The sequence below is a fragment of the Pimephales promelas genome, chromosome 10 (assembly GCF_988280905.1).
Source record: "Pimephales promelas chromosome 10, fPimPro1.hap1.1, whole genome shotgun sequence".
Classification (NCBI taxonomy): domain Eukaryota; kingdom Metazoa; phylum Chordata; class Actinopteri; order Cypriniformes; family Leuciscidae; genus Pimephales; species Pimephales promelas.
The window spans coordinates 16,890,038-16,917,160 of record NC_142778.1 but is presented as its reverse complement, the minus strand read 5'-3'; the positions used below and the strand labels follow the sequence as shown (position 1 = coordinate 16,917,160).

The following is a 27,123-nucleotide window of genomic DNA, read 5'->3' as shown; positions in this document are numbered from 1 at the left end:
GATGTAACTACAGAGGAGTCAAGTTTTAAATAGGGAAAATATCGAATCTCTTGCTAACGGTCTAATCAGATTCAATGATCTATGCTAAGCTATGTTAAAAGTGCTACTGCCAGTCCTAAGTGTGCATCTCAGAACACTGACTGTTTCTATGGGAACCAGAGCTTCTAACAGCAGCTGCAGTGACACAATGGCATATTGGTGATTGGCTCTTAGGTGACGTCCTGATTTCCAGTCATGACCACTTGGCACCGCCTGCTCTTTTAAAGGAACAACCCATACAAGCTGAGAGGGTAAGTGGTTCAGAAAAGAGAGAGAAATGTTGATCAGTCTGTATATTTCTATATATTCACTCTTTAACTGTATCACTGCAGCTTCAGTCCTCAGATCAGATACCTGCCAGATCCAGGGACGCTTCAAGTTGAACAGCATGTACCAGGATGGAGATGTTATATTTGGAGGACTGTTTGAGGTTCACTTTTTCACAGTGTTCCCAGAGCTGAGCTTCAGAACAGAGCCAGAACCACCTTACTGTGAAATGTGAGTCAGACAGAATGCATAATAATAAAACAAGGAAGATTTTAAAAATAATAATAATAATAATAATAATTACAACAATAATACTACAATAATAATAGTAAGAAATATGAATTTTAATGTTTAAAGTTGACTTGTTTACCGCAGTAATACTATCTAGAAAAAAATCTCTATTAAAACAACTGTATATTTAAGTGTACACCATAGAAGAGATCCATGAGTGTGAATTAAATGTTAACGTTTGTCTTGCTTTTTCTTAGATTTAATATGGAAAGCTTTCAGCATTCACAGACTATGGCTTTTGCAATAAATGAAATCAATAAGAATCCCAATCTGTTGCCTAACATCACTCTTGGTTACCATCTTTATGACAACTGTGTGATGCTAGGAATGGCGTTCCGGGCTGCCATATCCCTGGCTAGTGGGATAGAGGAGTCTTTCTCCAACCTCAACTGTACTGGCCCTCCTCCGGTTATTGGAGTGGTGGGGGATCCTAGTTCAACTCCATCCATTGCAATTTCCAGTGTTCTGGGGCTGTTTCGAGTACCTATAGTAAGATGGGATTAAAACAAGTAAAAATCAAAATAAAAAATACATACTGCTCTTCAAAAGTGTGGGATTGGTAAGATTTTTTTATGATTTTAAAAGAAGTCCATGCTAACCTAGGCTGCATTAAAAAATAAATAAACGTTATATTGTTAATTTAATTAATTTAATATAATTTGATGCTCAAAAAACATTCATTATTATTGTCAATGTTAAAAACATTTGTGGAAATATTTTTTTTCAGCATTTTTTTGATGAATAGAAAGCTCTGTGATATAATATTTTGTAACATTATAATAATAACAATGATAATAACAATATGTTTCTTAAGCAGCAATTCAGCATATTAGAATGATTTATGAAGGATCATGTAACACTGAAAACTGTAGTAATGATGCTAAAAATTCTGCTTTGGATCACAGGAATAAATTGCACATAAATTAAAATCTATTTTGTATAAATTGTAATAATATTTCACAATATTACCGTTTTGTTCTGTTTTGTTTTGTTGTTGTATTTTGAATCAAATAAATGCAGCCTTGGTGAGCATAAGAGACTTATAAACTTTTAAAAACATTACAAATAGTACAGATCCCAAGCTTTTGACCGGTAATTTATATGTGTGTGTCCTGCCTCATCTGCCTGTCTTATTAAAGGCACTGATCATTTTTATGTTGATCATCACTAATTTTCTGCAACTTGTCCTCTCCATCTCCCCTGATTAGGTTAGTCACTACGCCACCTGCTCCTGTTTGAGTGATAGGAAAAAGTACCCCTCTTTCTTCAGAACGATCCCCAGTGATGCCTTTCAGGTGCGGGCTATGGTTCAGATCTTGAAGCATTTTGGATGGATCTGGGTTGGTGTCCTCTACAGTGATGACGACTATGGCATCTATGCTGCTCAGTCCTTCCAGCAGGAAATGCAGCGGTTTGGACATTGTGTTGCTTTTTCTGAAATTCTACCCTATGATGACAACCCCAGATATATTCAGCGTATTATGGGAGTGATTCAGGCCTCTACAGCTAGAGTGGTGGTTGTTATCTCCCCTTCATCCTTAGTGATACCTTTGATGGATGAGGTGGTGTTGCAGAACATGACAGGCAGACAGTGGATTGCGAGTGAATCTTGGGTCACCTCACCTGTGTTTCACACATCACGTTTCCTGCCCTTCCTGGGGGGCACACTGGGCATTGCTATCAGGCGTGGGGAGATTGAGGGGCTTCATGACTTTCTGTTATGTCTTCATCCAAAAAATGATCCAAGAAATAATATGTTGAGGATCTTCTGGGAGAACATGTTTGGGTGCACTTTTGCAGGGAGTAAAGAGACAGATGGAGAACAAGTGAAAACAGTGTGTACAGGACAGGAAAATCTGAGCATTACAGACACACCATACACTGATGTTTCAGAGTTGAGAGCAGCTTATAATGTGTATAAGGCAGTTTATGCCCTGGCACATGCACTACATGACCTGATGCAGTGTGAAGAGGGTAGAGGACCATTCGGTGGGAACAGATGTGCTGACAAAACAAACCTGAAACCCTGGCAGGTAAGACTCAAATATATAGCACAGATTTACATTGAAGAAGAACTACTCAAATCAAGTCATGTCACTTTTATTTAAATAGTGTTGTATGCAATACAGATTGTTTCAAAGCAGCTCTACAGTGATTTTCATCTCTACAACTAGACACACACAAAAAAATGTGCAACATATAACCCTGTCCTGTCTACAATCTGTACAGCTGGTTCACTACCTACAGAACGTGAACTTCACCACAGACTTTGGGGATCAAGTGTCATTTGATAAAAATGGAGATGCTTTGGCCATATATGATGTGATGAACTGGCAGCCGAGGACAGATGGATCAATAAGTATCTATACAGTTGGTGTAGTAAATGAAGGGCCAGAAACAGGGATGGTGCTCACACTGGAGGAGGATGCAATATACTGGAACTTTGAGACAAAAAAGGTAATTAACCTGTTTTCAGATATAGTCTAAATTATAGTCAAAGCTATAAAACAAATGAAAGTAGATTAATTGAAAGGTCAAGCTTTTCATTTTGTAAAATATTTAATTGATGATGTCTCTTTTAGCCCCCACAGTCTGTGTGCAGCGAGAGCTGCCCACCAGGAACCAGACGAGCCACACAAAAGGGTCTTCCTGTCTGCTGTTTTGACTGCCTGCCATGCGGAGATGGAGAGATTTCTAATACAACAGGTGGCAGATTATTGTTGGCAAAATTTAAATGTACATTTTTCTTAATTTCTCACCTTCTCTCTTATTCTCACTATAGATGCTATTGAGTGCACAGTGTGCCCAGATGAGTTCTGGTCCAATCCAGATAAAGATCAGTGTGTCCCCAAAGAAGTTGAGTTTCTGTCCTATGAGGAACCTCTGGGTATCTCTCTGACCACTGCATCTCTGCTTGGCTCCTGCTTCTGCGCTCTTGTGATGGTCATTTTTTCTCATCACCATAACACTCCCATAGTACGAGCCAACAATTCAGAGCTCAGCTTCCTGCTGCTATTGTCACTGAAACTGTGTTTTCTATGTGTGCTACTGTTCATTGGTCAGCCACAGTTATGGACATGTCAGTTAAGACATGCTGTGTTTGGCATTAGCTTTGTCCTGTGTATATCCAGCATTCTGGTCAAGACTATGGTAGTAATAGCTGTGTTCAAGTCCTCTCGACCAGAAGGAAAAGGCGCAATGAAATGGTTTGGGGCAGTTCAACAAAGATGCACAGTTCTGATCCTAACAGCCATCCAGGTTGTGATATGTGCAGTCTGGCTATCAACTGCCTCTCCAACACCCCATAAAAATACCTACTATCTCCGCTCTAAAATAGTCTATGAATGTGCTATTGGCTCAGTGGCTGGTTTTTCTCTTCTGCTGGGATACATTGGACTGTTGGCAGCAGTAAGCTTCCTTTTAGCCTTCCTGGCGAGAAATCTCCCCGATAATTTTAATGAAGCAAAGTTCATAACTTTTAGCATGCTAATCTTCTGTGCTGTGTGGATTGCGTTTGTTCCAGCATATGTGAGCTCACCAGGGAAATATGCAGTGGCTGTGGAGATTTTTGCCATTTTAGCTTCTAGTTTTGGATTACTGGTGGCCATATTTGCCCCAAAGTGCTACATCATCCTTTTACATCCAGAGAGAAACAATAAAAAAGCCATAATGGGAAGAGAAACACAAAATAAATAGTTTTATTTCCTTTTTAATAGTTGGGTGTATTATTACATTTACTCGACACATTTGACTGCCATATTAGATCAAAGCTTCTCTATGATGCGAGTAATTTCACATAGTCCTATTCACTTAAAGTGGCACTGATTTATATACTTCACAATTAATAGATAAAATATAGCTAAATTTCAAATGGTATAACTTTAACATCAACATAAATTGTCATATCACCCATCCTAAAAAAAACTGCTTCATTTTAAAGCATTAAGTTCATAACAATACAACTTTAAATATTTATATATTATATATTAATGTTATATTTTTCACCTCTATAAACAAGCAATTTACATTTACATCCTTTACATGTTAATCCTTGTGAAACTAAAAAGTTTGCATGTTGAAGTGAGTAGTTTTAAAATGTACATATTTATATTGTCAGAATTATCAAATGTAATTTATGCTTGATGTAATAAATAAATGAGGAGTAAAGATTTGTTTGTCAGAATCGCTTGATTTTGATTATATACAACTCAAAGTTTCTCATAGGATATATGTGATTATATAGAACTCAAAGTTTCTCATAGGATATATGTGATATGTGTCACAGGATCCACCACATCACCAGCCACTCTATTGAGAATGAGGAGTCACGTGCCTATTTGGGCGGGGTCTGAGCCAGTCGGCCATGATGGTAGGAGACGCTATCGGTTACCAGGGGCAACGCCTTTAGAACCCATAGATGCGACTAAACATTCCAGAGCTCTTTAATTTTCGCGCATTTATTATTTTGGCAGGACAGAAACGGATCTAAGAATATGAGAAAAAAAGGAAGAAAGTAAAGAAATGCTAAAAGATAAGGCGAAAGAAAAGGGACCTTACAGGAACAAAGTCACACAAAGTACAAAACAGCTGTATTTTGAGAAGCAGCATCAATATATTTGTTATTTTGCACTAATAACAGTATTATTATTATTTTATTATTATTACTTATGTTGTCCATTAAACTTATGTTATCCAAATAGCCTATATATTTCAGTTCTCAATAAATATTGTTAAGCCATATCAAGTTGTTTCAAACATTTATTTTAATGAAATAAAAAAGTAATGAACAAGGCACTCAAACAACACTTTTGCATATGTTCGTTAAGGCACAGCAAACAGTGAAAATCGTATACTAAAGGCATCAGCAAACCCAGCAATGCAGCGTCTCCTCGTCAGATCAGACTCTCCCTGCTGTGTCAATTTCAGTAACCCCAAAAACTTAATTCCATTGTTCCTATGTTTTCCATATGTATCGTGTGAGTTACTGGAGGAGTTTTTAACGTAGCAGTTACTTCCAGGCATGGTAAAACAGTGCGGTATTGTGAGAAACTCCTCTACTACCGAGCTAAAAACACGTAATCAATACTGTTTTGTAGTGGGAATCCTACCAACATGGCGGAAAGGGGAGAGGCTGTCACGGAACAGTTACAAAAAGTGGAGGGAGGACTCAAGTGCAGAAAAGGATGATTTATTTACAAAAGAAAACAAAACACAAAGCAAAAACCCACAAGGGGGAAAACACCATAAATGGGACATGAAACAAAACTGAACTCGAAGAACAAACACTTACTCTGAACACGACGACCATAACTGGGAAACATATGACAACGATCCGACAAGGACTGCAAACAAGAGGAGACTTAAAAAGGGAACAAATCAAGAGGGAACAGGTGGAAGAACTCAAACACTAATCAGGTAACAAGGGGGAGGGATCAAACAATAACGAGAGCACATGCTCCAACATAACAAAGACACCCAAGTGTAATACAAGACAGGACAGACACGTGACATTACCCCCTCCCTACGGAGCGGCTACCAGACGCTCCATCAGGCGGGACAGACCAGGGCGGGACGGGCGGGACAGACAAGGGCGGGACGGGAGGGACAAAGCGTTTAGTCCTGGGTGACCCGGGCGAAAAACAAAGTCCATGGGGTGGCCAGGGCGGAGCAGATCTCTCGGGTGGCCAGGGCGGAGCAGAACCCTCGGGCGGCCAGGGCAAAGCAGACCCCTCGGGCGGCCAGGGCGGAGCAGACCCCTCGGGCGGCCAGGGCGGAGCAGAACCCTCGGGCGGCCAGGGCGGTGAAGACCCCTCGGGCGGCCAGGGCGGTGAAGACCCCTCGGGCGGCCAGGGCGGTGAAGACCCCTCGGGCGGCCAGGGCGGTGAAGACCCCTCGGGCGGCCAGGGCGGTGAAGACCCCTCGGGCGTCCAGGGCGGTGAAGAACCCTCGGGCGGCCAGGGCGGAGCAGAACCCTCGGGCGGCCAGGGCGGAGCAGAACCCTCGGGCGGCCAGGGCGGCGAAGACCCCTCGGGCGGCCAGGGCGGCGAAGACCCCTCGGGCGGCCAGGGCGGCGAAGACCCCTCAGGCGGCCAGGGCGGCGAAGACCCCTCAGGCGGCCAGGGCGGCGAAGACCCCTCGGGCGTCCAGGGAGGAGCAGAACCCTCGGGCGGCCAGGGCGGTGAAGACCCCTCGGGCGTCCAGGGCGGAGCAGAACCCTCGGGCGGCCAGGGCGGAGCAGAACCCTCGGGCGGCCAGGGCGGTGAAGACCCCTCGGGCGGCCAGGGCGGTGAAGACCCCTCGGGCGGCCAGGGCGGAGATGCATTTTGGGCAGCAGACACCGGCTCGGGAACAGACACCGGTTCGGGAACAGGCAGTGGCTCAGGAACAGGCACTGGCTCTGCCTCCGGCTCTGGAACAGCAGCCACTGACTCAGGAACTGCCGACACCGGTTCAGGAACAGCCACTAAAACAGAAATGGTCACAAGGACAGATACAAATACAGAAGCAAACACTAGGTCCGGAACCGACAGGGGCTCCAGCTCTGGAACCGGCACTGGCTCTGCCTCCGGCTCCGGCTCTGGAACAGGCACTGGCTCTGCCCCCGGCTCTGGAACAGGCACTGGCTCTGCCCCCAACTCTGGAACAGGCACTGGCTCTGCCAGTGGGACGTGGACAGTCTCTTGCTGGGCAGACGGGATGTGTACAGTCTCTCGCTGGGCAGACGGGACGTGGACAGTCTCTCGCTGGGCAGACGGGACGTGGACAGTCTCTCGCTGGGCAGACGGGACGTGGACAGTCTCTCGCTGGGCAGACGGGCGTTTCCTCCTTTTCCGTCCGTGACAGCGAGAAGTTGGCTCTGAGCTGTTCCTCACTGGCCCAGGATCGAAGGGGGGGCCAGGATGGAGAGTGATGTTGAACCTCTTCTCGACCACCTCCTCCTCCTCTACGACCTCCCCGGGTCCCACGAAAAATGACCAGGCGGGTCCCCTGAAAAACTCTCCTCTCCCGCTCCGTAGCTGGGGAAGAGAAGTTCGAAAACCCACCGCTGGAACCAGGGTTTGACGAAGTCCTTCTGTCACCACAGATAGAGGAGAATTGGGTCGATCCAAATGTAGCGATAGTGTAGTCCGGGCAATCCAAGTCATTGTCGCCCATGCAAGCATCATAATCCAACCACTCAAAATCCTTGTCATCCATACTGCTGAGTCCTCAAATGGTCGGATCGTTCTGTCACGGAACAGTTACAAAAAGTGGAGGGAGGACTCAAGTGCAGAAAAGGATGATTTATTTACAAAAGAAAACAAAACACAAAGCAAAAACCCACAAGGGGGAAAACACCATAAATGGGACATGAAACAAAACTGAACTCGAAGTAGTGATGTGACATTTGAAGCGAGGCGTCGGAGCTTGTGTCGAGCAAAAAGGGGCATGCCAGATGAAGCCGCGATTCGAGGCTTGTGTTGTTAACGTGAAAATCACGTGACTGATGACAAACGAGGCCTCGGTTTGTGTGAAAACGTCATCGGTTCGGTCTGAGTGTCGTTTGTTCGAATCTCGCGCCACCTTGTGGGTGTTGTCAGGAGTAATTGAATCAGTTGAAGTAGCGTCAGGGAGTCAGAGTTAGAGAGATGTTTCATCGTCGTTATTGTGCAATATATGTGTTAGGGCTGTATATTATTACATTATTAGGTTAGATTAGTTATAGTTTATTGTTAGTATTAATTATAGCTATATTATAGTATTGTTATATTAATTAGATAAGATTTTGATTGCTTTGGATTTGGACTGGTTTTTGATTTAGATTGCCCTTTTGGAATTGTTTGATTTTTGTGACCTAATCCTTTTTCTTGTAATGTAGCCAGCAAGAAAGAGCTTATTATTATTTTACTGTCTTGATATAGCTAATAATCCTCACTATATGGCTGTATAATATTTAATGTCTAAGCCTGAACACACTTGAAAAAATTCTGTTCCTCAATAAAAATAATTTCTAATCCTTCCTTCGGTCCTCTACGTCCCCAGTCCTATAAGCACAACACAGCACAAAAAATAGTAACAGTTCAATACACAAAATCACCAGAAACAATTCTTAACCTTTACCTTTACTTTTTTCTGTTGCACTTTACTTTATTACACTCCCTCCACCATAAGCACTGCACTCAACAGTGTAACTTTTATTGTTCATACTGTCACTATCCAAATCATTTATGAATAAATAATTAACTCTGTGTGTGTGTGTGTGTGTGTGTGTGTGTGTGTGTGTGTGTGAGAGAGAGAGAGAGAGATTATTGTTATTATTATTTTATTATTATTGTTTTATGATATCAGTTTTAATATTTAGTGTACTAAATGTTCCAAATCATTTTCTATGTTGTTTTGACGCTTTGGCAATACAAAATGTATTTTTTGTCATGCCAATAAAGCTTTCTGAATTGAATTGAATTGAGAGAGAGAGAGAGAGAGAGAGAGAGAGAGAGAGAGAGAGAGAGAGAGAGAGAGAGAGAGAGAGAGAGAGAGTTGTCTCTGTAGAAGTAAGTTCAGACAGAATATACATATTTTATTTTATTCCCAGGCAATGGACAAATGTCTGCTCAGGTATTTGTATTATTGCAAATGAAAGGTTACAGACATTAACAGTGAGAAGAAAAAAATAAAATAAAACAGGACAGGGGACATCATAAGTCTGCTCAGGTCATCGCTTCAGAATTAAATAATTTGTTTGCTATTTCTTTGCACAGTAGCTAGGTGTCACTAGTGAGCAATACTGAATGAAGCTTCGAGTAATGAACCTTTGAGTGAAGCAATGGGCTGCGAGGTCTCAGTGGTTCAGGAAGCCTCATTTTGCCATCACTAACTCGAAGAACAAACACTTACTCTGAACACGACGACCATAACTGGGAAACATATGACAACGATCCGACAAGGACTGCAAACAAGAGGAGACTTAAAAAGGGAACAAATCAAGAGGGAACAGGTGGAAGAACTCAAACACTAATCAGGTAACAAGGGGGAGGGATCAAACAATAACGAGAGCACATGCTCCAACATAACAAAGACACCCAAGTGTAATACAAGACAGGACAGACACGTGACAGAGGCACTGTAAAATGACGTCAACTCCTCATTCTCATACACATCGAATCACTCGGCTACACCCGTTCACAATCACTGGAATACTGATTCACTCCACCTGAATTTAATCTCTAGCACTCCCTTTATAAGCAGTCACTATCCACACTTCAGTTCTATCAGGGCTTTCAAGTTTGCCATTATTGGTCAAATTGATTAATCCAGGTGTGCTTGACCTCAGTACGGAAACAATAATCAGACACACCTGAATTGATCAAGTTCGGCCAATAATGGCAGACAGGAAACAAGGAGCTGGCTTAAGTTCAGGAAGTAGTGCAGCTGTGCATAAGGTCAATTAGTGTGTAATGTTGCTGTCGGTGCACGAATAATATCTGAAAAGTTGCTGTGCTGAAAGTTTAACGTAAGCAGATATGGGCTTAATGACGTGTTCTGTCTTGTGAAAATGCCACGATCAGCTGCTGTAGTGGCTGCCCAGATCCTGAAGGATGACCAGTGTACTGGGAGGAAGATAGACTACAGCTATTGAGGACAGAACTGACAAATCCTGAACCAGTTTAAAGAGTAGTGCTCCGTTAGTTATGATAAATAGTAATTTGATCATAGATGAGAAGGAACAGAATTTAATCCCAATTTATAAATTGATAATGTGATGCAAAGCCTTTATAGTCATTCTTTGAGGAAGGAATTAGGTAAGGAACGAGATTAGAAAAGACCATGGGGAAAATCAGGAGTATTTAGCACGTGGAATGAGCCATGAACGCTGTAACAGACAGCTATAATCTGATAACAATAAGAAAGAGACCGTTGCAGACAGAGGTAATCAAAAGGGACTGACTGGATTTTGCTTTCTGACTTGGAGTGTAATTCTGCTGGTTTAAGCATAACCAACATCTGCAAGGTTAAACACTGAAAGTTCAAACAGTGGAAGAATTCATTTGAGAATTGCTTTAAAGAATACAACAGTGCTGGGAGGAGCTAGTGACATTCCTCCTGCAAGCGGGACATGATATATAGAATATCGCTGACAGAATAACCTAACCAGTGACTAGGTATTGTTAGCCTAACTGTGCTGCTCCTTTAAGAAAGCAGGTAGAAGAATTACTACTCCGCTGTTTGTCTGTTTAGACTTGCCGTAGTTCTCAATTCATGCAACAACCCTGAAACACAGCTGAGCACTTTTCATCATCTTTAACACGTTTTGTCTTCATAACTCTAAAGAACTTATGTCTGTAAGTGATTGTTTAAAGTGCATTTTTGTGACAACCTTAAGTGAAGATTGTTTGAATTACATATTTGTGTGAAAAGTGTTGAAAAAGGTAAAGATGCTAATCGCATCTATCTATGGCGTTTTCCATGTTAAGTTCCCAGACAGCAAACTGACATTGAATCAACGTGGAAACGACGTCTCTCATGACATTGAAACAACGTTGATTTTGCTCATCGAATTAACGTTGAACCAACGTCAGACGCGGCATTCTTCAAAGCTAAATGAAAATCGAAAATTGGTTTGCTTTCATAACGTTGAAACAACACGTTGATTTCAAGTTGATTTTCTGTTAGTTTTGAAAGAATGCGTCTGACGTTGGTTCAACGTTAATTCGATGAGCAAAACTATGTCAGATCAATGTTGTTTCAATGTCATATTTCCACGTTGATTCAATATCAGTTTGCTATCTGGGTTAGCATTCATGCTAATCGCTATACAACCATGTGTGGTTAATGGGTAAATTTATGTTACTGTATTTTGTGTTTTTCAAAATGGTATTAATCCTGTGTTAATAAGAATTTAACATAGTCAAGTTAATTAATAAGTACATTTTGTATTTCTGTATTGCAGTTTCACAGTGCTTCTGATAAAGCATCCTAAACGTTCTACTGCTTCCTGGGTGTTTATTGAAGAACCTGTTAGCTTTCTGCCAAGCTAGAAGTCCTACCCAAATTTTAGTAAGGGCAGAATAGTGAAAAGACATAATTCGACGAGTTACATCTGGAACGTGTTGCCACATGGAAATGCACAGCAATCTTCAATAAAGCTGCCTTCACTATGAAAGATTTCGAGATACGATCCCAATGCTCTAACACTTCACGTAGCAGCCGGTCTTCTTCAGCAAGTGTTATAGCAGCCAGAGCAATGCAAAGGCAGAGGCTGCTCGCACCCAAGCATCATTCGCTCAAAAAGAAGCAGACATGCTAAAAGCACAAGCATCGAGGAAGAACAACAGAAAGCTGCAGCTGTGGCTGCTAGGAAGAAAGCAGAGCTTGAAGCAAATCTACCCACTCTGCGTCTAGAGGGTGCTGCTGCAGCTGCCAATGCTGAAGCTGAAGTTTTAGAGGCAGCTGCTGAGAACGAAATAGGGGATCCTGATCGCATAAGTTCGAAGAGTGAACGCGTTGAGCAGGGTTTTGCAACGAATACAAAATCTGACTACCCTCACTATGACTCGCAACCACCGGAACCAATGCCAACACGCCAGCGAGCAATGGAAGTTGGTGAGCCAGTTAAAAGAAGCATGGAGAAGGGTACCACGCAGTCAAGTGAAATCAGCGTCCATGAGTTTCAAGAATTACCCACTCAATACTCATTCATTCAAGAACAAGCTCCTTCGAGTTGCCACCATCAAAGTCCATATAAGTACGCTCTGTACGTCTTTGAGCATCCATATCCTTCATATCCACTACGAGGAAGTTCTAGCCACAGAGATCACTCACACATGGCTACACTATCAGACAAACATGGCCAACCTTCCCAGCCTTATTCAACCTTAGCTTCCAGAGAGCCAGAGTCTTGTTCAGCAGCTATGTCAGACTATGTCAGCCAAGTATCTGGTACGCCGCGAAATGGTGAGTTCAGGGCTCCTAAAGTATGACGACCAACCAGAGAACTATAGGGCCTGGAAGGCATCCTTCTACAGCTCTATAGAGAGCCTACACCTAGCACCAAGAGAGGAGTTGGATCTCCTTTGCAAATGGCTGGGACCAAAATCTTCCGAGCAGGCAAGAAGGATAAGAGCGGTTCATTTTCATGATGCAGCAGCGGGTGTGAATATGGTGTGGCAAAGGCTGGAGGACTATTTTGGATCACCGGAAGCCATAGAAAATGCTCTCTTCAGGAAAATAGAGGATTTTCCAAAAATCAGCAACAGAGACAATCAAAAGCTGAGAGAATTTGGAGACATTCTTTTAGAGCTAGAGGCTGCCAGAACAGATGGCTTCTTAACTGGGCTCAGTTATTTGGATACATCTCGTGGCATCACTCCACTTGTCCAGAAACTGCCATACTTCCTGCATGACAAGTGGGTCTCTCTAGCATCACATTACAAAGAAGCCTACAGAGTTCCATACCCACCATTCTCTGTTTTTGCAAAGTTTGTCTGTGACCAAGCCAAGATTCTGAACGACCCGAGTTTTGCAGTACTTACTGGTCCAAGCATGAACAAAACTGAAAGACTCTTTAAACAAAATTTAAAATCACCTGTTTCTGTCAGGAGGACGGACGTCTCAGTAGACACAGACAACCATCCAGACAACACAGGAGAAAATGCACCGATCGACCTCGACAAGCAGTGTCCCCTACATCTCAAACCACATCCACTGAGGAAATGCCGTGGTTTCCGAAGCAAACCTTAGGATGAGAGAAAAACCTACCTTAGGGACAAGAACATCTGTTACAGGTGTTGTGCTTCATCCAGTCACCTAGCCAAGAACTGCGACAAAAAGATACAATGCAGAGAGTGCAATAGTGATAGTCACCCAACAGCACTTCATCTGGGACCAGCTCCGTGGATTTCTGGAGCCTCTGTAATGGCGAAAGATCAAGGCGGGGAGCAAAGGGAAGGAGCCTCTTTAGCTATTACATCTAAATGCACAGACATATGTGGGACTGCTTCAAGGTCAAGGTCATGTGCAAAAATCTGTCTTGTCAATGTCTACCCAGTAGGCCATAGAGACAGAGCTGTGAGAACCTACGCTGTTATCGACGAACAGAGTAACAGATCTTTGGCAAGAAGTGAGTTTTTTTGAGCTCTTTGACATCAAGGAAGGTTCCGCTTCATACACATTGAAGACATGTTCAGGAGTCATTGATAACATAGGGCGATGAGCTAACAACTTCGTCTTGGAGTCTTTAGATGGTAAGAATCAGATCCCTCTCCCATCTCTGATCGAATGTGATATGTTGCCGGATGATAAGTCAGAAATTCCCACACCAGAGATCGCCAAACACTATTCTCATCTCAAAGGCGTTGTGGGCAAGATCCCTCCACTCGATCCCACAGCAGCCATTCTTATCCTACTCGGACGAGATGTACCAAGAGTGCATAAAGTCCGAAAGCAGTACAACCAGACATCCCAAATCTCCCGGAAGTTCCGGGAGTCTCCCGCATATTGATAGCGTCTCCCTGATGCCCGCAAATTAGTTCAAATCTCCCGGAATCTAGAGCGAGACATACTGCGCGCATAACATACATAGCGCGCTGCGCGTGCACTGTACGGAGGGAGAGACTTTGCGAGTGTGCCTCGCAAAAGTTGCCCTCCCTCCCACCCCCACAATCCTGTTATCGAAATATACCTCCCAGAAATGAATTCTTGCAGGTTGGGATAACTGTACAACGGACCTCATAATGCACCCTATGCCCAATGCCTCGATCTGGGCTGGGTTATCATAGGAGAAGTGTACTTGGGGTCAGCTCACAAACCAGACTCCATCAGTGTCTACAAGACTAACATACTGAGTAATGGCCGTCCATCTCTTTTTGATCCTTGTCCAAGTAAGGAGTTGCATATCTCGCAGATGTTTACAGCCTGTTTAGTGAAACGGATTGTCTTGGTAAAGGAGTCTTCCAGCAAACGGCCCAGGATGACAAGCCTGTGATGTCTGTGGAAGATAAGATCTTTCTGGAAATCATGGACAAAAAGATGTTTATGGATGACTCAAACAGTTGGGTGGCTCCACTGCCCTTCAGAGAACCAAGGTGCAAACTTCCCAACAATAGAGTACAAGCAGAAAACCATCTCAAGACACTACGTCGTAGGATGGAAAGAAGTCAGGAAATGAGAGAACACATGCTTGCGTTTATGCAGAGAATCTTTGAATCAGGACATGCAGAACCAGCTCCTCTGCTTCCCCGAGACCAAGAGCGCTGGTATTTGCCAATTTTTGGGGTTTACCATCCACGCAAGCCAGGTCAGATTCGAGCGGTATTTGACTCCAGTGCTAAGCATGATGGCATTTCCCTGAATGACCTCCTTTTGAGCGGCCCTGATTTAAACAACTCGCTCCTTGGGGTACTTACTCGCTTCTGCAAAGAACCGGTTGCTGTAGTAGAGGACATCGAGCAGATGTTCTACTGCTTCAGGGTCTGCGAGGAGCATCGTGATTTCCTGCGGTTCCTCTGATTTCAGAACAACGATCCTGCCAGAGAGGTTGCAGAGTACCGCATGACTGTCCATGTAATTGGAAATAGCCCCTCGCCAGCCGTTGCCATATACGGTTTAAGAAGAGCTGCTCTACAAGAGGAAGACGAATATGGCCTGGAGGCAAAACAGTTTGTCTTGAGAGATTTTTACGTGGATGACGGTTTGGCCTCATTTCCTACCAGTGACCTCGCCATTCATGTGCTACAACAGACTAAAGAAATGTTAGCGGTTTCAAACATTCGACTACACAAAATAGCATCCAATCACAAGGCTGTAATGGAGGCATTCTCACCCGAAGAACGGGCTAAATAGCTAAAGGGTTTAGCACTGGGGGTAGACCCTCTACCTGTGCAGAGAAGCTTAGGGCTCAACTGGAACCTTCAGAGCGACAGTTTCACTTTCTTCGTCTCCAGAGAAGAGAAACCATTTACGCGCAGAGGTGTTCTCTCAACAGTCAACAGTCTGTTCGATCCGCTTGGTTTTGTGGCTCCAATAACAATCCAAGGGAAGTCACTTGTCAGAGAACTTTCGTCAGAGTGTTGTGAACGGGATGCCCCATTGCCTGCCGAAAAAAAGACAAGGTGGAAGACCTGGAAAGATTCGCTCATTCCACTCGAGCAGCTTCAGATTCCACGGTCATACTTACCTGTTTCTTTGGTCTCTACACAAGTCAGGGAACTATGTGTCTTTTCTGATGCCTCTACCACAGCTATCTCTGCAGTAGCTTACATCAGAACAGTTGACAATCTGGGAAATATTCATGTTGGATTCTGCATGGGGAAGTCCAAATTGGCTCCAAAACAGTGTCACACTGTACCACGTCTGGAGCTTTGTGCAGCCGTACTCGCTGTAGAGCTTGCAGACACTTTGGTGGAAGAGTTGGACATGAAGGTGCATTCAGTGAAGTTCTACACAGATAGTAGAGTAGTGCTTGGTTATATATACATCACTAACAGAAGGTTTTACGTATATGTTGCCAACAGAGTAGCACGCATCCGAAAGTCAACAGCCCCGACAAGGGCGTAACTTTGGGTCTACCATTGGGGGGGTTAAACTCGCGCCATATTTATTAATTTATTTATTTATTGAATAATTTTCTTTTGTAAATGGTAACATGCTAATTTGCCGTTCCTGTATTAGAAATACTATTGCTGTGTCCCAATTCGCTTGCTTATACTACGCCCTAAAAGTATGTACTCTTTTTGTGAGGAAAAAGTACATACTTTTGAGTGTGTAGCAAAAGAGTAGGCAAAGCTTTGGGACATACTATCACGTCATCTTTAACGGACAGCTCTGTCGCGTGCTGCGTGCATCCTGTCACCGTAACTGCCCTGTCAATCATCTTGTCACAGTTAAAATCCTCCATTCTATCTAATTTTAATTCCTACCGTTTCGGAGAGCACGCTCGTCTGCCAGTTGTGGGAATTCTTGCTCTCCTCGTGTTTGCAATTTGAATATAATGATGCATTTAAAACGTAATGGCTAAACGTGTCTTTACAAAAGTTCACAATGCTGCTGCAAATGCAATATAATGTGGACAACATTGAATAAATTCATTTTCGTCAGGTTAGATACTGATGATTAATCACTGAAAGCTCTTTATCTAAACCTCTCTACACAACCGCGGGGACTCGCGCGTCCTCCGTATCGACGTGTCTGTAGTTTTTTACCACTTTTTACTTGTGTTTGTAGTTCTAACCGAATCCTCGTCCAACGCGCAATGATTTGTAGGCAATATCAGCCGTTAGAGTGTGCATCGATCTACACTTCGGATTCTGACCGGAAAAAGTAGACCATCCGGGTATCTTTGAAACACTCATTTCAACATACTACGATTTGGGACGTACTAATTCTATTTTTGAATACTATTTAGGACGGATAGTATGCGAATTGGGACGCAGCAATTGTGATATACTTTTATTCCCCACTTCTGAGGTAGGAAAGGGTTCCGAGCCCCACCTGTCCCCAATCAACCCAACAAAATGTTAAGAAACTAGGCTTCATCAGACTAGGGTCATAACCCCCCTAACCCCCCCGCAAATTACGCCCATGCGCCCCGAGCAATGGCCTTTTATCAATACAGGACACAATCCTGCAGATCACAGCACACGAGACATACCAGCTGCTCTCTTGAAGGAAACCAATTGGTTTTGCGGAGCCCCCTTTCTGAAAAAGAAAGATAACGCTGCTTCGTCTCAGCAGGAGGTCTTCGATCTCATGGAACCAGACTTGGACGCAGAGGTGCGTCCTCTGATTACGACCCTGGCTATTAATGTTTCCAAGGCTCACCTTGGCTCGCACAGATTCGAGCGCTTTTCCAGCTGGAAGCAACTGATTCTTGGAGTAGCCAGACTTATTCAGAGGGTCAGATCTTGTTTTAAGACTTTGGACGAAACAAAGATGGACAGTTTCTCACAGGCAAGGACTGTTATAATCCATTGTGTACAACACAAAATCTTCAAAGAGGAAATTAAGAATTTGTCCAAATGAGAGAGTGTGTCAAAAGACAGCCATCTCAGAAAACTTGATCCCATCATGGACACTGACGGTTTGTTGAGAATTGGTGGTCGTCTGTCCTCAGCCGCAATTTCCTGGGAAGAGAAACATCCAATAATCATCCGTAAACTCCATCACATTGCAACACTGTTGGTGCGTTATTACCATGAACGGGTCGCACACTAAGGCAGACACATCACCGAAGGTGCTATTCGGTCGGCCGGTTTATGGATATTGGGAGGAAAGAGATTGGTTTCGAGTGTCCTACACAAGTGTGTTACTTGTTTGAAATTAAGAGGCGAGACAGAAAAACAAAAAATGTCCAACCTACCTGTCGATCGAGTCGCCCAAGTTCCTCCATTTACTCATGTCGGGATGGACGTGTTTGGCCCGTGGACAGTTTGTGCACGTCGCACCAGAGGAGGTTTTCTGAAGGAAAACGTTGGGCAGTGTTGTTCTCCTGTCTAGTCACAAGAGCAGTGCACATAGAGGTAGTGGAGTCTCTATCAACATCGAGCTTCATAAATGCTCTAAGGAGATTTACAGCTATCAGAGGACCAGCAAAGCTTTTTTGATCCGATCGTGGAACAAACTTTGTCGGTGCCTGTAGAGAACTAGGAATAACACCGCAAGAGGCAGAGCTTCAGTCTTATCTGAAGGAACAAGGCTGTACTTGGGATTTCAATGTACCCCACGCTTCTCACATGGGTGGGGCATGGGAAAGGATGATAGGTGTTGCTCGCCGCATTCTGGATGCCATGCTACTCAAGGTGCACTCCCCCAAACTCTCACATGAGGTCTTAGTCACGCTACTGGCCAAAGTTGTTGCTATAATGAACGCAAGGCCAATAGTCCCAGTGTCATCAGATCCAGACAGTCTTGTTGTCCTCACGCCTGCCATGCTTTTGACACAGAAAACAGATTCATTGACCGCTCCTTTGGAAGACTTTGACTTAAAGGATCTTTACCGGAGTCAATGGAAGCAGGTTCAAAATCTTGCGGATCACTTCTGGAAACAATGGCGTCAGGAATACCTTGCCACACTACAACCAAGACGGAAATGGCAGACAAGTCTACCCAACTTACAAGTTGGAGATGTCGTGCTTCTTAAAGACAAGGGAGCAAGGCGGAATGAATGGCCTACTGCAGTGTTTCCCAACCCTGTCCCTGGCGGCACAACAACACTGCGTGTTTTCTTTGTCTCCCTAATCAAACACACCCGATTCAACCCATCAGCTCATTAACCCACCTGATTATGAGCTGATGGGTTGAATCAGGTGTGTTTGATAAGGGAGACAAAGAATACACGCAGTGTTGGTGTGCCGCCAGGAACAGGGTTGGGAAACACTGGCCTATGGGACTGATAGTCAATACATTTCCTGGCCGAGATGGTAGAGTTCGCCAAGTGGAGGTTAGGGTAGTTCAAGGAGGTTCTGCTAGAGTTTATTTAAGACCCATCGCAGATGTCGTTCTTTTGTTCAGAAAGACATAGTTCTACCACTCGACCACAACTTTGCTCACTGAGAATGGGCTTTATGCCCAGCTGCACTACTTCCTGAACAGCCAGCTCCTTGTTTCCTGTCTGCCATTATTGGCCAAATTGATTAATTCAGGTGTACCTGACCTCAGTAGTCATGGCAACAATAATCAGACACACCTGAATTAATCAATTTGGCCAATAATGGCAGACAGGAAACAAGGAGCTGGCTGAAGTTCAGGAAGTAGTGCAGCTGGGCATAAAGCCAATTGCCCAGAAGTTTGGTTGTTCAGCAGTCAGTGTGCGCGCGTGCAAGAGTATGGGGGTAGGATTGTTCCATTATTCAAAATAAATAGATTAAGATCCACAAATAAATGTAGAGAGTTTCACAAAAAAATATAAAACTCACAAATTAATAAAATGAGATTTGCAAATAAAACTATGTATTTACAAATGTTTTTTATGCCACAAACACAACTCTGCCTGGCATTTATTTGTGAACCGCGGTGGATTTGCCTTTTGGATTTAAGTGTCATTCTGGTTGTCCACCTACTGTACATCCGCGTTTCCTAATTTCTTATGCATAACAGGTGACAATTCAAATGCGTAAAACGCAACCCATATTTAGATGCTGTTCTTAGATACTGATTAATCACAAGTCACCAATTTTGAATTATTTTTTTCTTAAATCAAACAAAAGGTGCTTGTAAACGCAGTGAGCCACGCATCTCACGCCATGCATTCTGTATTAAGATTTTGACTTTTAATGACTTAATGACTTTTGTTAATTTTATTTTATTGATAACAGCCTTATTATTATAATAACTGATTCGTTTTTGATTCATATTAAGAACTTGACATACAGTATATGATGATGTATAGCCTAACTAACCTACCTATTTAATAAGGTTTGGGTAGCCTATAAAATCAATTTATAGGTGGAATGGGGAAATATCACCACGACCACGCGTGGCTCACTGCGTTTAAATGAGGCACTTTTGTTTGATTTAAGAAAGAATAATTCAAAATTGGTGACTTGTGATTAATCAGTATCTAAGGAGCATCTATGAATTATGAGTTGCGTTTTAAGCATTTGAATTGTCACCTGTATGCACACAAAATTAGGAAACGCAAATGTAAATGTGTATTGAGTCACATTTCAAAGTTATTGATCAATATGCTTGCGTGGGAGTCAGTGAAATGTGCGCTGGTTTCTCTCCGCGTTCTGCACTGGTGTGCGAGTCTCATGGACAATAAACGCAAGCCAAACGCAAGCTATCAGCCCTATCCACCGCGTTTATATTGTTATTAATAGTGAACACTTTCGTGCGCTTTCATGTCCAAGTGTCTGCTATCAGACCTGTTGAAGTGCAGTTTCTGTTCATGTGTGCTATGCGTGTTAACCCTATATAGCCTACCCTACATACAGTTAGGGTGAAATACATGAATGTGATATTGCCTGCACAGCTCTTGGGTTTCATTTGGTCACACACCACAAGGAGTCACTGTGGCCTCAAAGCTTCAGCACTGCCACTCTGTGCTCGATTGCTGATGTCTGAGTTAAAACACGCCCCCCCCCCCCTCATTAGCAAATAAATAAATAAATAAATGTGTAAAAAAAATACAATTATACAAAAATATGGAAATAAATGTATAAATACTCATTTATTTGTACTTTTTTTACATTTATTTGTATATTTATTTATGTACTTTTGCTTTTTTACATTTCTTCGTATTTTTATTTATTTATGTATTTATTTATTTTTAATTAAGTCAGCTTTGGCATTCCATATTTTAGAAGAGGAAGTTACTCATCTGCATTTGTGAGAAAATCTGCCTGGACGCATTTGTAAGGAAATCGAGCTGAGAGATCTCACAATCATAACCGACAGATATGCATTTGTTTGCACTAGAGTTGGTACTTGTTCAAAGGTTACATACAACTTGTAGGATGATTTGTATTTATTTGTGAAATATTATAAAGGATCATTTATTTATATTTGTAAAACACAATATTGGTTGCTCCATTGCATTTTTGCTTAAATTGACCTTTGTTTTTGCAAATTGCTTTCTGTTTGTTTGTGAGTCGATTTTTCCTTTGCAAAGCAGATCGAGTTTGTTTGCAAAATGCTGGATTTGCTTGTTTAATTTTGGTACATAATTCGATCCATAAGAAACACACCATGTAAAACTAATTACACGCTTGTTTTTATGGAGGGTTGGGAATTGTTACAGTAACTAATTTCTGTATCCAATATGGTTGTCACATCACATGACAAGAGAACAAATGACTTGAAAGGTGAACTAATAATTTGTGTTTCCAGTACTGACTGCATATGGGGCTGTCATGGGATGAATGAATATCTCAGACCCAAAGACTTGAGAGCTGAACTAATCTTTTCTGTTTCCTGTAAAGAACCTATGGGATGTTGTGCATGAGTGGTCAACACAACATTAACAAATCACTCTATGAGACTCATATGAAAGTCAAGTCATATTAAATATTTGTTCAAAATAAAAGAAATCGCTCTTGATCGACCCATTACTAATATAAAAACATCAAAATGAGCACAGAATGAATACAGAGTATGTGATGGCATTGATAACATTAAAGTATAAATGAAAAGTCCTTCTACATAAAATAAAATACATCACACTAGAAAATATGCAGAAATGGATTAACGTCACCACAAATACCGTAAAAGAGAACAAGGCTACTGTAAACTGTAAAAATGATCGTGATTTTAACAGTAAAAGAAAAATGTAAAAATGCTAAAGTGAAAAACTGTTTATTGGTTAACAGAAAGTTTCCTTACTATATACAGTAAATAACTGTGATATATAATGGTATATTTATTGTTATTTTACTGTAAAATACTGTTAAATTTACAGTTTTTGGAAGTGAAAAAGAACAAGGCACTGTATAATTTACAGTGAAAAAATTTAAGTTGAAATTCCCACAATTCCCTGCGTAACACTTCACATTTAATGTATTTGTTTTTTTAAATAACTGTTTCCTCGTACTTTTCTTAGTTTTTTTCTAATCAGTTATGTACATTAGGGTTTTATGTTACATTTAATGTTGTTAAATTAATGCTTATTGCTTTTTAAAATTTCAGTTTTACCATGATGGTGTTTAATGTTTGTGTGAATGACACTGAGGAGCTTCTATATATTAGCATGAACTTTCTTGTGGAAGATTTGCTTATGATGAGCTTTGATTGATTTTTTGACTCTCATTACTGCTGTGATTGTTGGCTGTCAGTGTATTACAATGGAATAAAACAGATATTAATACTTCAAAAGGTAAGTACATTAACATTATATCAGATAAAAACATTCGGTTTATTGCTGTAAAATGAAATGTGGTTAAAAGTCTGTAAAACTTAAAATGTTGCTACCGTATTTTTAACAGGAAGGCTGCCAGGTTTTTCCTGTAAATTTAACAGATTTATTTTTACAGTGTAGGATTGAAGTGTGCTCCCTTAATTGTATTTCTAAAACTACTTATAACATATTTGTAACAATATAAAAATTTTATCGATTTAATATAACTACTTTTGATCAACTTTTTAAAAATCAATTTAATATATCTAAAATAAAAAAAATATACAAAACACAATAAACACATAACATCTCTTGTGTGTGTGTGTGTGTGTGTGCGTGTGTGGCACAAAGATACCAATATCTGTTATCCATGTCCTTGTCCTTGTGGAGACATGTTCTGATCTCCATGAGGAAAACAGATTATAAATCATACAGAGTGATGTTTTTAATATTATTTTTTATTGCAGAAATTCCTGAAAGTTTTATACTGTTTGAGCAGTATAAAAATCCTTATGTCTATGGAAAGATGCCGTAAAACATGGAAACTCAACTGTACGTGTGTGTGTGTGTCAAGATAGATAGATAGATAGATAGATAGATAGATAGATAGATAGATAGATAGATAGATAGATAGATAGATAGATTGAATTTTGGTTGATTCACAAATGTGTTTGTGGATGGTGGACAAAAATGATATAAAACTATATCTTTTTTGTTTCTCGTCCAATGATTGCTTTTTTAGTGTTTCTTTCTGGATGAAAAAGAATGATGTAGCACTTTGGGGCAAATATGGCCACCAGTAATCCAAAACTTGAAGAAAGAATAGCAAATATCTCCACAGCCACTGCATATTTCCCTGGTGAACTCACATATGCAGGAACAAATGCAATCCACACAGCACAGAAGATCAGCATGCTAAAAGTGATGAACTTTGCTTCATTAAAATGGTCTGGAAGGTTTCTCGCCAGGAAGGCTAATAGGAAACTTACTGCTGCCAATAGTCCAATGTATCCCAGCAGAAGAGAAAAACCAGCCACTGAGCCAATAGCACATTCAAATACTATTTTAGAGCGAATGTACTGGTTGTTTTTATGGGGTGTAGGAGAGGCAGTTGATAGCCAGACTGCACATATCACAACCTGGAGGGCTGTCAGGACCAGAACTGTGCATCTTTGTTGAGCTGCTCCAAACCATTTCATCGCTCCTTTGCTCTCTGGTCGAGATGACTTGAACACAGCTATTACCACCATAGTCTTGACCAGGATGCAGGAGATGCACAGGACAAAGCTTATGCCAAACACAGCATGTCTTAACTGACACGTCCACAATTGCGGCTGACCAATGAACAGTAGAGCACACAGGAAACACAGTTTAAGTGACACCAGCAGCAGGAAGCTGAGCTCTGAATTGTTGGCGCGTACTATGGGAGTGTTACTGTGATGTGCAAAGATGACCATCACAAGAGTGCAGAAGCAGGTGCCAAGCAGAGATGCAGTGGTCAGAGAGATGCCCAGAGGATCCTCATAGGACAGAAACTCAACTTCTTTCGGTACACATTGATTCTTATCTGGATTGGACCAAAACTCATCTGGACACAACATGCACTCAACAGCATCTGTGGGTAAGAAAAAGACAGAATGCAACATTTTAAAGAGAAAATAACTATCAAATTATATTACAATTTTTCCAGCTATCTCCTGACCTGTTGTATTAGAAATCTCTCCAGCAGCACATGGCAGACAGTCAAAACAGCAAACAGGAAGACCCTTCTTTGTAGCTCTTCTGGTTCCTGGTGGGCAGCTCTCACTGCACACAGACTGTGGGGGCTAAAAGACACATCATCATGTTTATCTCCTTTACATAATGACAAGCTTGGCTTTTCCATTAATTTATTCTAATTTATCTTATCATAGCTTTATTTATTATGTATACCTGCAAAAATTATTACATTTCAAATTCAAAGTTAATTACTTTTTTCATCTCAAAGTTCCAGTAAAATGCATCCTCATCCAGTGTGAGCATCATTCCTGATGCTGCCCCTTCATTTACGACACCGACCTTGTGGAGCTTTATTGACCCATCAGAGCTCGGCTGCCAGTTCAACACATCATATATGGCCAGAGCATCTCCATTTTTGTCAAATGACACGTGATCTCCAAAGCCTGTGGTGAAGTTCACTTTCTGTAGGTAATGAACCAGCTGTACAGTTTGTAGACATGACAGGTGTTATATGTTTATCTGAAATTTGAATTAATGTAGAGCACATATTTTGCTTTTCCACAGTCAGCTCATCTATATGCCTGGGAAAAATCTGCACGATACCTGTGGGTCTTACCTGCCAGGGTTTAAGATTTGTTATGACAGCACAACTGTTCCCACTAAATGGTCCTCTACCCTCTTCACACTGCATCAGGTCATGAAGTGCATGTGCTAGGGCATAAACTGCCTTATACACATTATAAGATGCCCTCAACCCTGAAACATCAGAGTATGGTGAGTTTGTGGAGCTCAGATCCTCCAGTCCTGTACACACCTTTTTCACTTGCTCTCCTTCTGTCTCTTTACCCACAGTTTCAAAACTGCACCCAAACATGTTCTCCCAGAATATCCTCACTATATTATTTCTTTGATCATTGTTAGGCCGAACACGTAACAGAAAGTCACGAAGCCCCTCAATCTCCCCACGCCTGATAGCAATGCCCAGTGTGCCCCCCAGAAAGGGCAGGAAACGTGATGTGTGAAACACAGGTGAGGTGACCCAAGCTTCACTTGCAATCCATTGCCTGCCTGTCATGTTCTGCAACACATATGTATCCATCAAAGGTATCAGTAAGGATGAAGCAGAAAAAACAACCACCACTCTAGCTGTAGAGGCCTGAATCACTCCCATTATACGTTGAATATCTCTAGGGTTATTATCATTGGGCAGTATTTCAGAAAAAGCAATACAATGTCCAAACCGCTGCATTTCCATCTGGAAGGACTGAGCAGCGTAGATGCCGTAGTCATTATCACTGTAGACGAGACCAACCCAGGTCCATCCAAAATGTCTCAAGATCTGAACCATAGCCCGCACCTGGAAGGCATCACTGGGGATTGTTCTGAAGAAAGAGGGGTACTTTTTCTTGTCACTTAAACAGGAGCAGGTGGCATAATAGCTAACCTAATTAGAAATGAGGAGCAGAGACAAGAGACAGAGAAAGATAAACAAATCGTATCGTTCTAAAGCCATTATGTTTCTTTCTTACTTTTTTCTTTATTTATTGTGAAGCAGGTTATATTTGCGCACAATGTTCTGCTATGATTAATGAAAGCATTACATAGTAGATAATCAAATATAATGTGTTGTTAAAGAATCATTTGGTTAGACTTTTTCTTAACAAAAAACAAAAAAAGATTTTAAATATCATACCATAGGCAGTCGAAACAGCCCCAAGACACTGGAAATTGCAATAGAATGGGTAGACCCGGGATCACCAATGATTCCAATCACTGGTGGTGGTCCTTTGCAGTTGAGGTCAGAGATAGTCTCATCTGTTCCACTAACCAGAGCTGTGGCACCACGAAATGCCACTCCAAGCCTTAAGCAGTTGTCGTAGATCTGGTAACCAAGCGTGATGTTTGGCAGGAGGTTGGGGTTGCTATTAATCTCATTAATGGCAAAAACCATTGTTAGTGCTTGCTGGAAGCTTGTCATATAGAAGCTAGAGGAGACCATACAAAATAAATTGTCATTAACTTTTTAATTCTAACAGTAAAAGTAGACAAATTATTAATAATAGATTAACTGAATTTCATAACATATTTCCAAACGTATACTTTGTTAAAAAAGTATATATATATGTGTGTGTGTTTTCATTCAATTAATGATTCAGTCCTATAACCTGTCATGCAACATGTTATCAGTTGCCTTGACTAAATTATCATTGACCAGTTATAATGTATACAGAGTCATAAAAATCATTGTCTTAAGTTTTCTTCAGTTGGTGTAGTCCAGACTCACAGCTCACATTGTGGTAGTTTTGGCTCTGTTCTGAAGCTCAGCACAGGGAATACTTTGAGGTACCTCTGAACCTCAAACAGACCACCAATGAGAAGGTCTCCATTCTGGAACATCCCATTCATTTTAAAGTGTCCCTGGAGCTGACAGGTACCTGAATTGACCATCAAAGCAACACAGATATAGTTACAAGACAGGAACAAACAAATATACAGAATTACCCACATCCCTCTCTCCTTGTCGGTCTATGTCACTCTTCACTCAGCTCACTGATTTAACATATAAGATTGTGAGTGGTACATTTTTTATATATATATATAGCAGGCGGTGCCAGTGGTCTCTCTGGAAATAAGGACGTCATGTTTGCTATTTTGGAACCCTCCATCAAGTACAACAATTATTATATAAAAAAATCATCAATATTGTAAATTTTTACTAATACTTATTATTAGAATGTATCGTATTCTATAAGGCCTTATGCAAAACAATATGTGCTGTACTCAAAGATATGTAACAAATATACAATTTGTCTTGTTTAAACCGAAACATCACAAATTGACAAATAATTCATCAAATTTTTTAAAGTTTCATAAATACACAAGTGTAGTCCCAAATATTTTTTTCCAATACACACACATATTTCTTAAGTTAAATTTAAAACATTTTCAAAAGTACAAACAACAATTTTGTAAAATATTGATCTACATCAAAATATATGTGA

The 27,123-nt window shown here is 41.5% G+C and overlaps 2 protein-coding genes across 3 annotated transcripts; one reads left to right on the top strand and one right to left on the bottom strand.

The window, feature by feature from the left end:
• The first annotated feature begins 283 nt into the window (after window positions 1-283).
• On the top strand, window positions 284-4,699 carry LOC120485997 (extracellular calcium-sensing receptor). Of its 2 annotated transcripts, none has more exons than XM_039681833.2 (6): window positions 284-537; window positions 795-1,086; window positions 1,806-2,630; window positions 2,827-3,054; window positions 3,180-3,303; window positions 3,380-4,699. In XM_039681833.2, the coding sequence occupies exons 1-6, from the start codon at window positions 317-319 to the stop codon at window positions 4,291-4,293; spliced, it is 2,604 nt and encodes an 867-aa protein (XP_039537767.2). In that variant the 5' UTR covers window positions 284-316; the 3' UTR covers window positions 4,294-4,699. The 2 variants fall into 2 exon arrangements, with proteins under 2 accessions (XP_039537767.2, XP_039537765.2); XM_039681831.2 differs by having other exon boundaries at window positions 452-537; window positions 923-1,086.
• Window positions 4,700-23,103: 18,404 nt separating this feature from the next.
• Window positions 23,104-26,518, bottom strand: LOC120485957 (extracellular calcium-sensing receptor-like). The gene is made up of 6 exons (XM_039681789.2): window positions 26,406-26,518; window positions 25,815-26,106; window positions 24,738-25,565; window positions 24,374-24,601; window positions 24,105-24,219; window positions 23,104-24,017 (listed from the first exon to the last, which is right to left on the bottom strand). The coding sequence occupies exons 1-6, from the start codon at window positions 26,516-26,518 to the stop codon at window positions 23,104-23,106; spliced, it is 2,490 nt and encodes an 829-aa protein (XP_039537723.2).
• Window positions 26,519-27,123: the final 605 nt, after the last annotated feature.

Excerpts from the sequence above, each read along its gene's own strand:
- LOC120485997 (XM_039681833.2), top strand. The coding sequence starts at position 317 with ATGTTGATCAGTCTGTATATTTCTATATATTCACTCTTTAACTGTATC. Across the intron at positions 1,087-1,805 it reads GGCTGTTTCGAGTACCTATA|GTTAGTCACTACGCCACCTG; the intron begins GTAAGATGGGAT and ends TCCCCTGATTAG. Across the intron at positions 3,304-3,379 it reads AGAGATTTCTAATACAACAG|ATGCTATTGAGTGCACAGTG; the intron begins GTGGCAGATTAT and ends TTCTCACTATAG.
- LOC120485957 (XM_039681789.2), bottom strand. The coding sequence starts at position 26,518 with ATGTTCCAGAATGGAGACCTTCTCATTGGTGGTCTGTTTGAGGTTCAG. Across the intron at positions 24,220-24,373 it reads GGAACTTTGAGATGAAAAAA|TCTGTGTGCAGTGAGAGCTG; the intron begins GTAATTAACTTT and ends TAGCCCCCACAG. Across the intron at positions 24,018-24,104 it reads AGAGATTTCTAATACAACAG|ATGCTGTTGAGTGCATGTTG; the intron begins GTCAGGAGATAG and ends TCTTACCCACAG.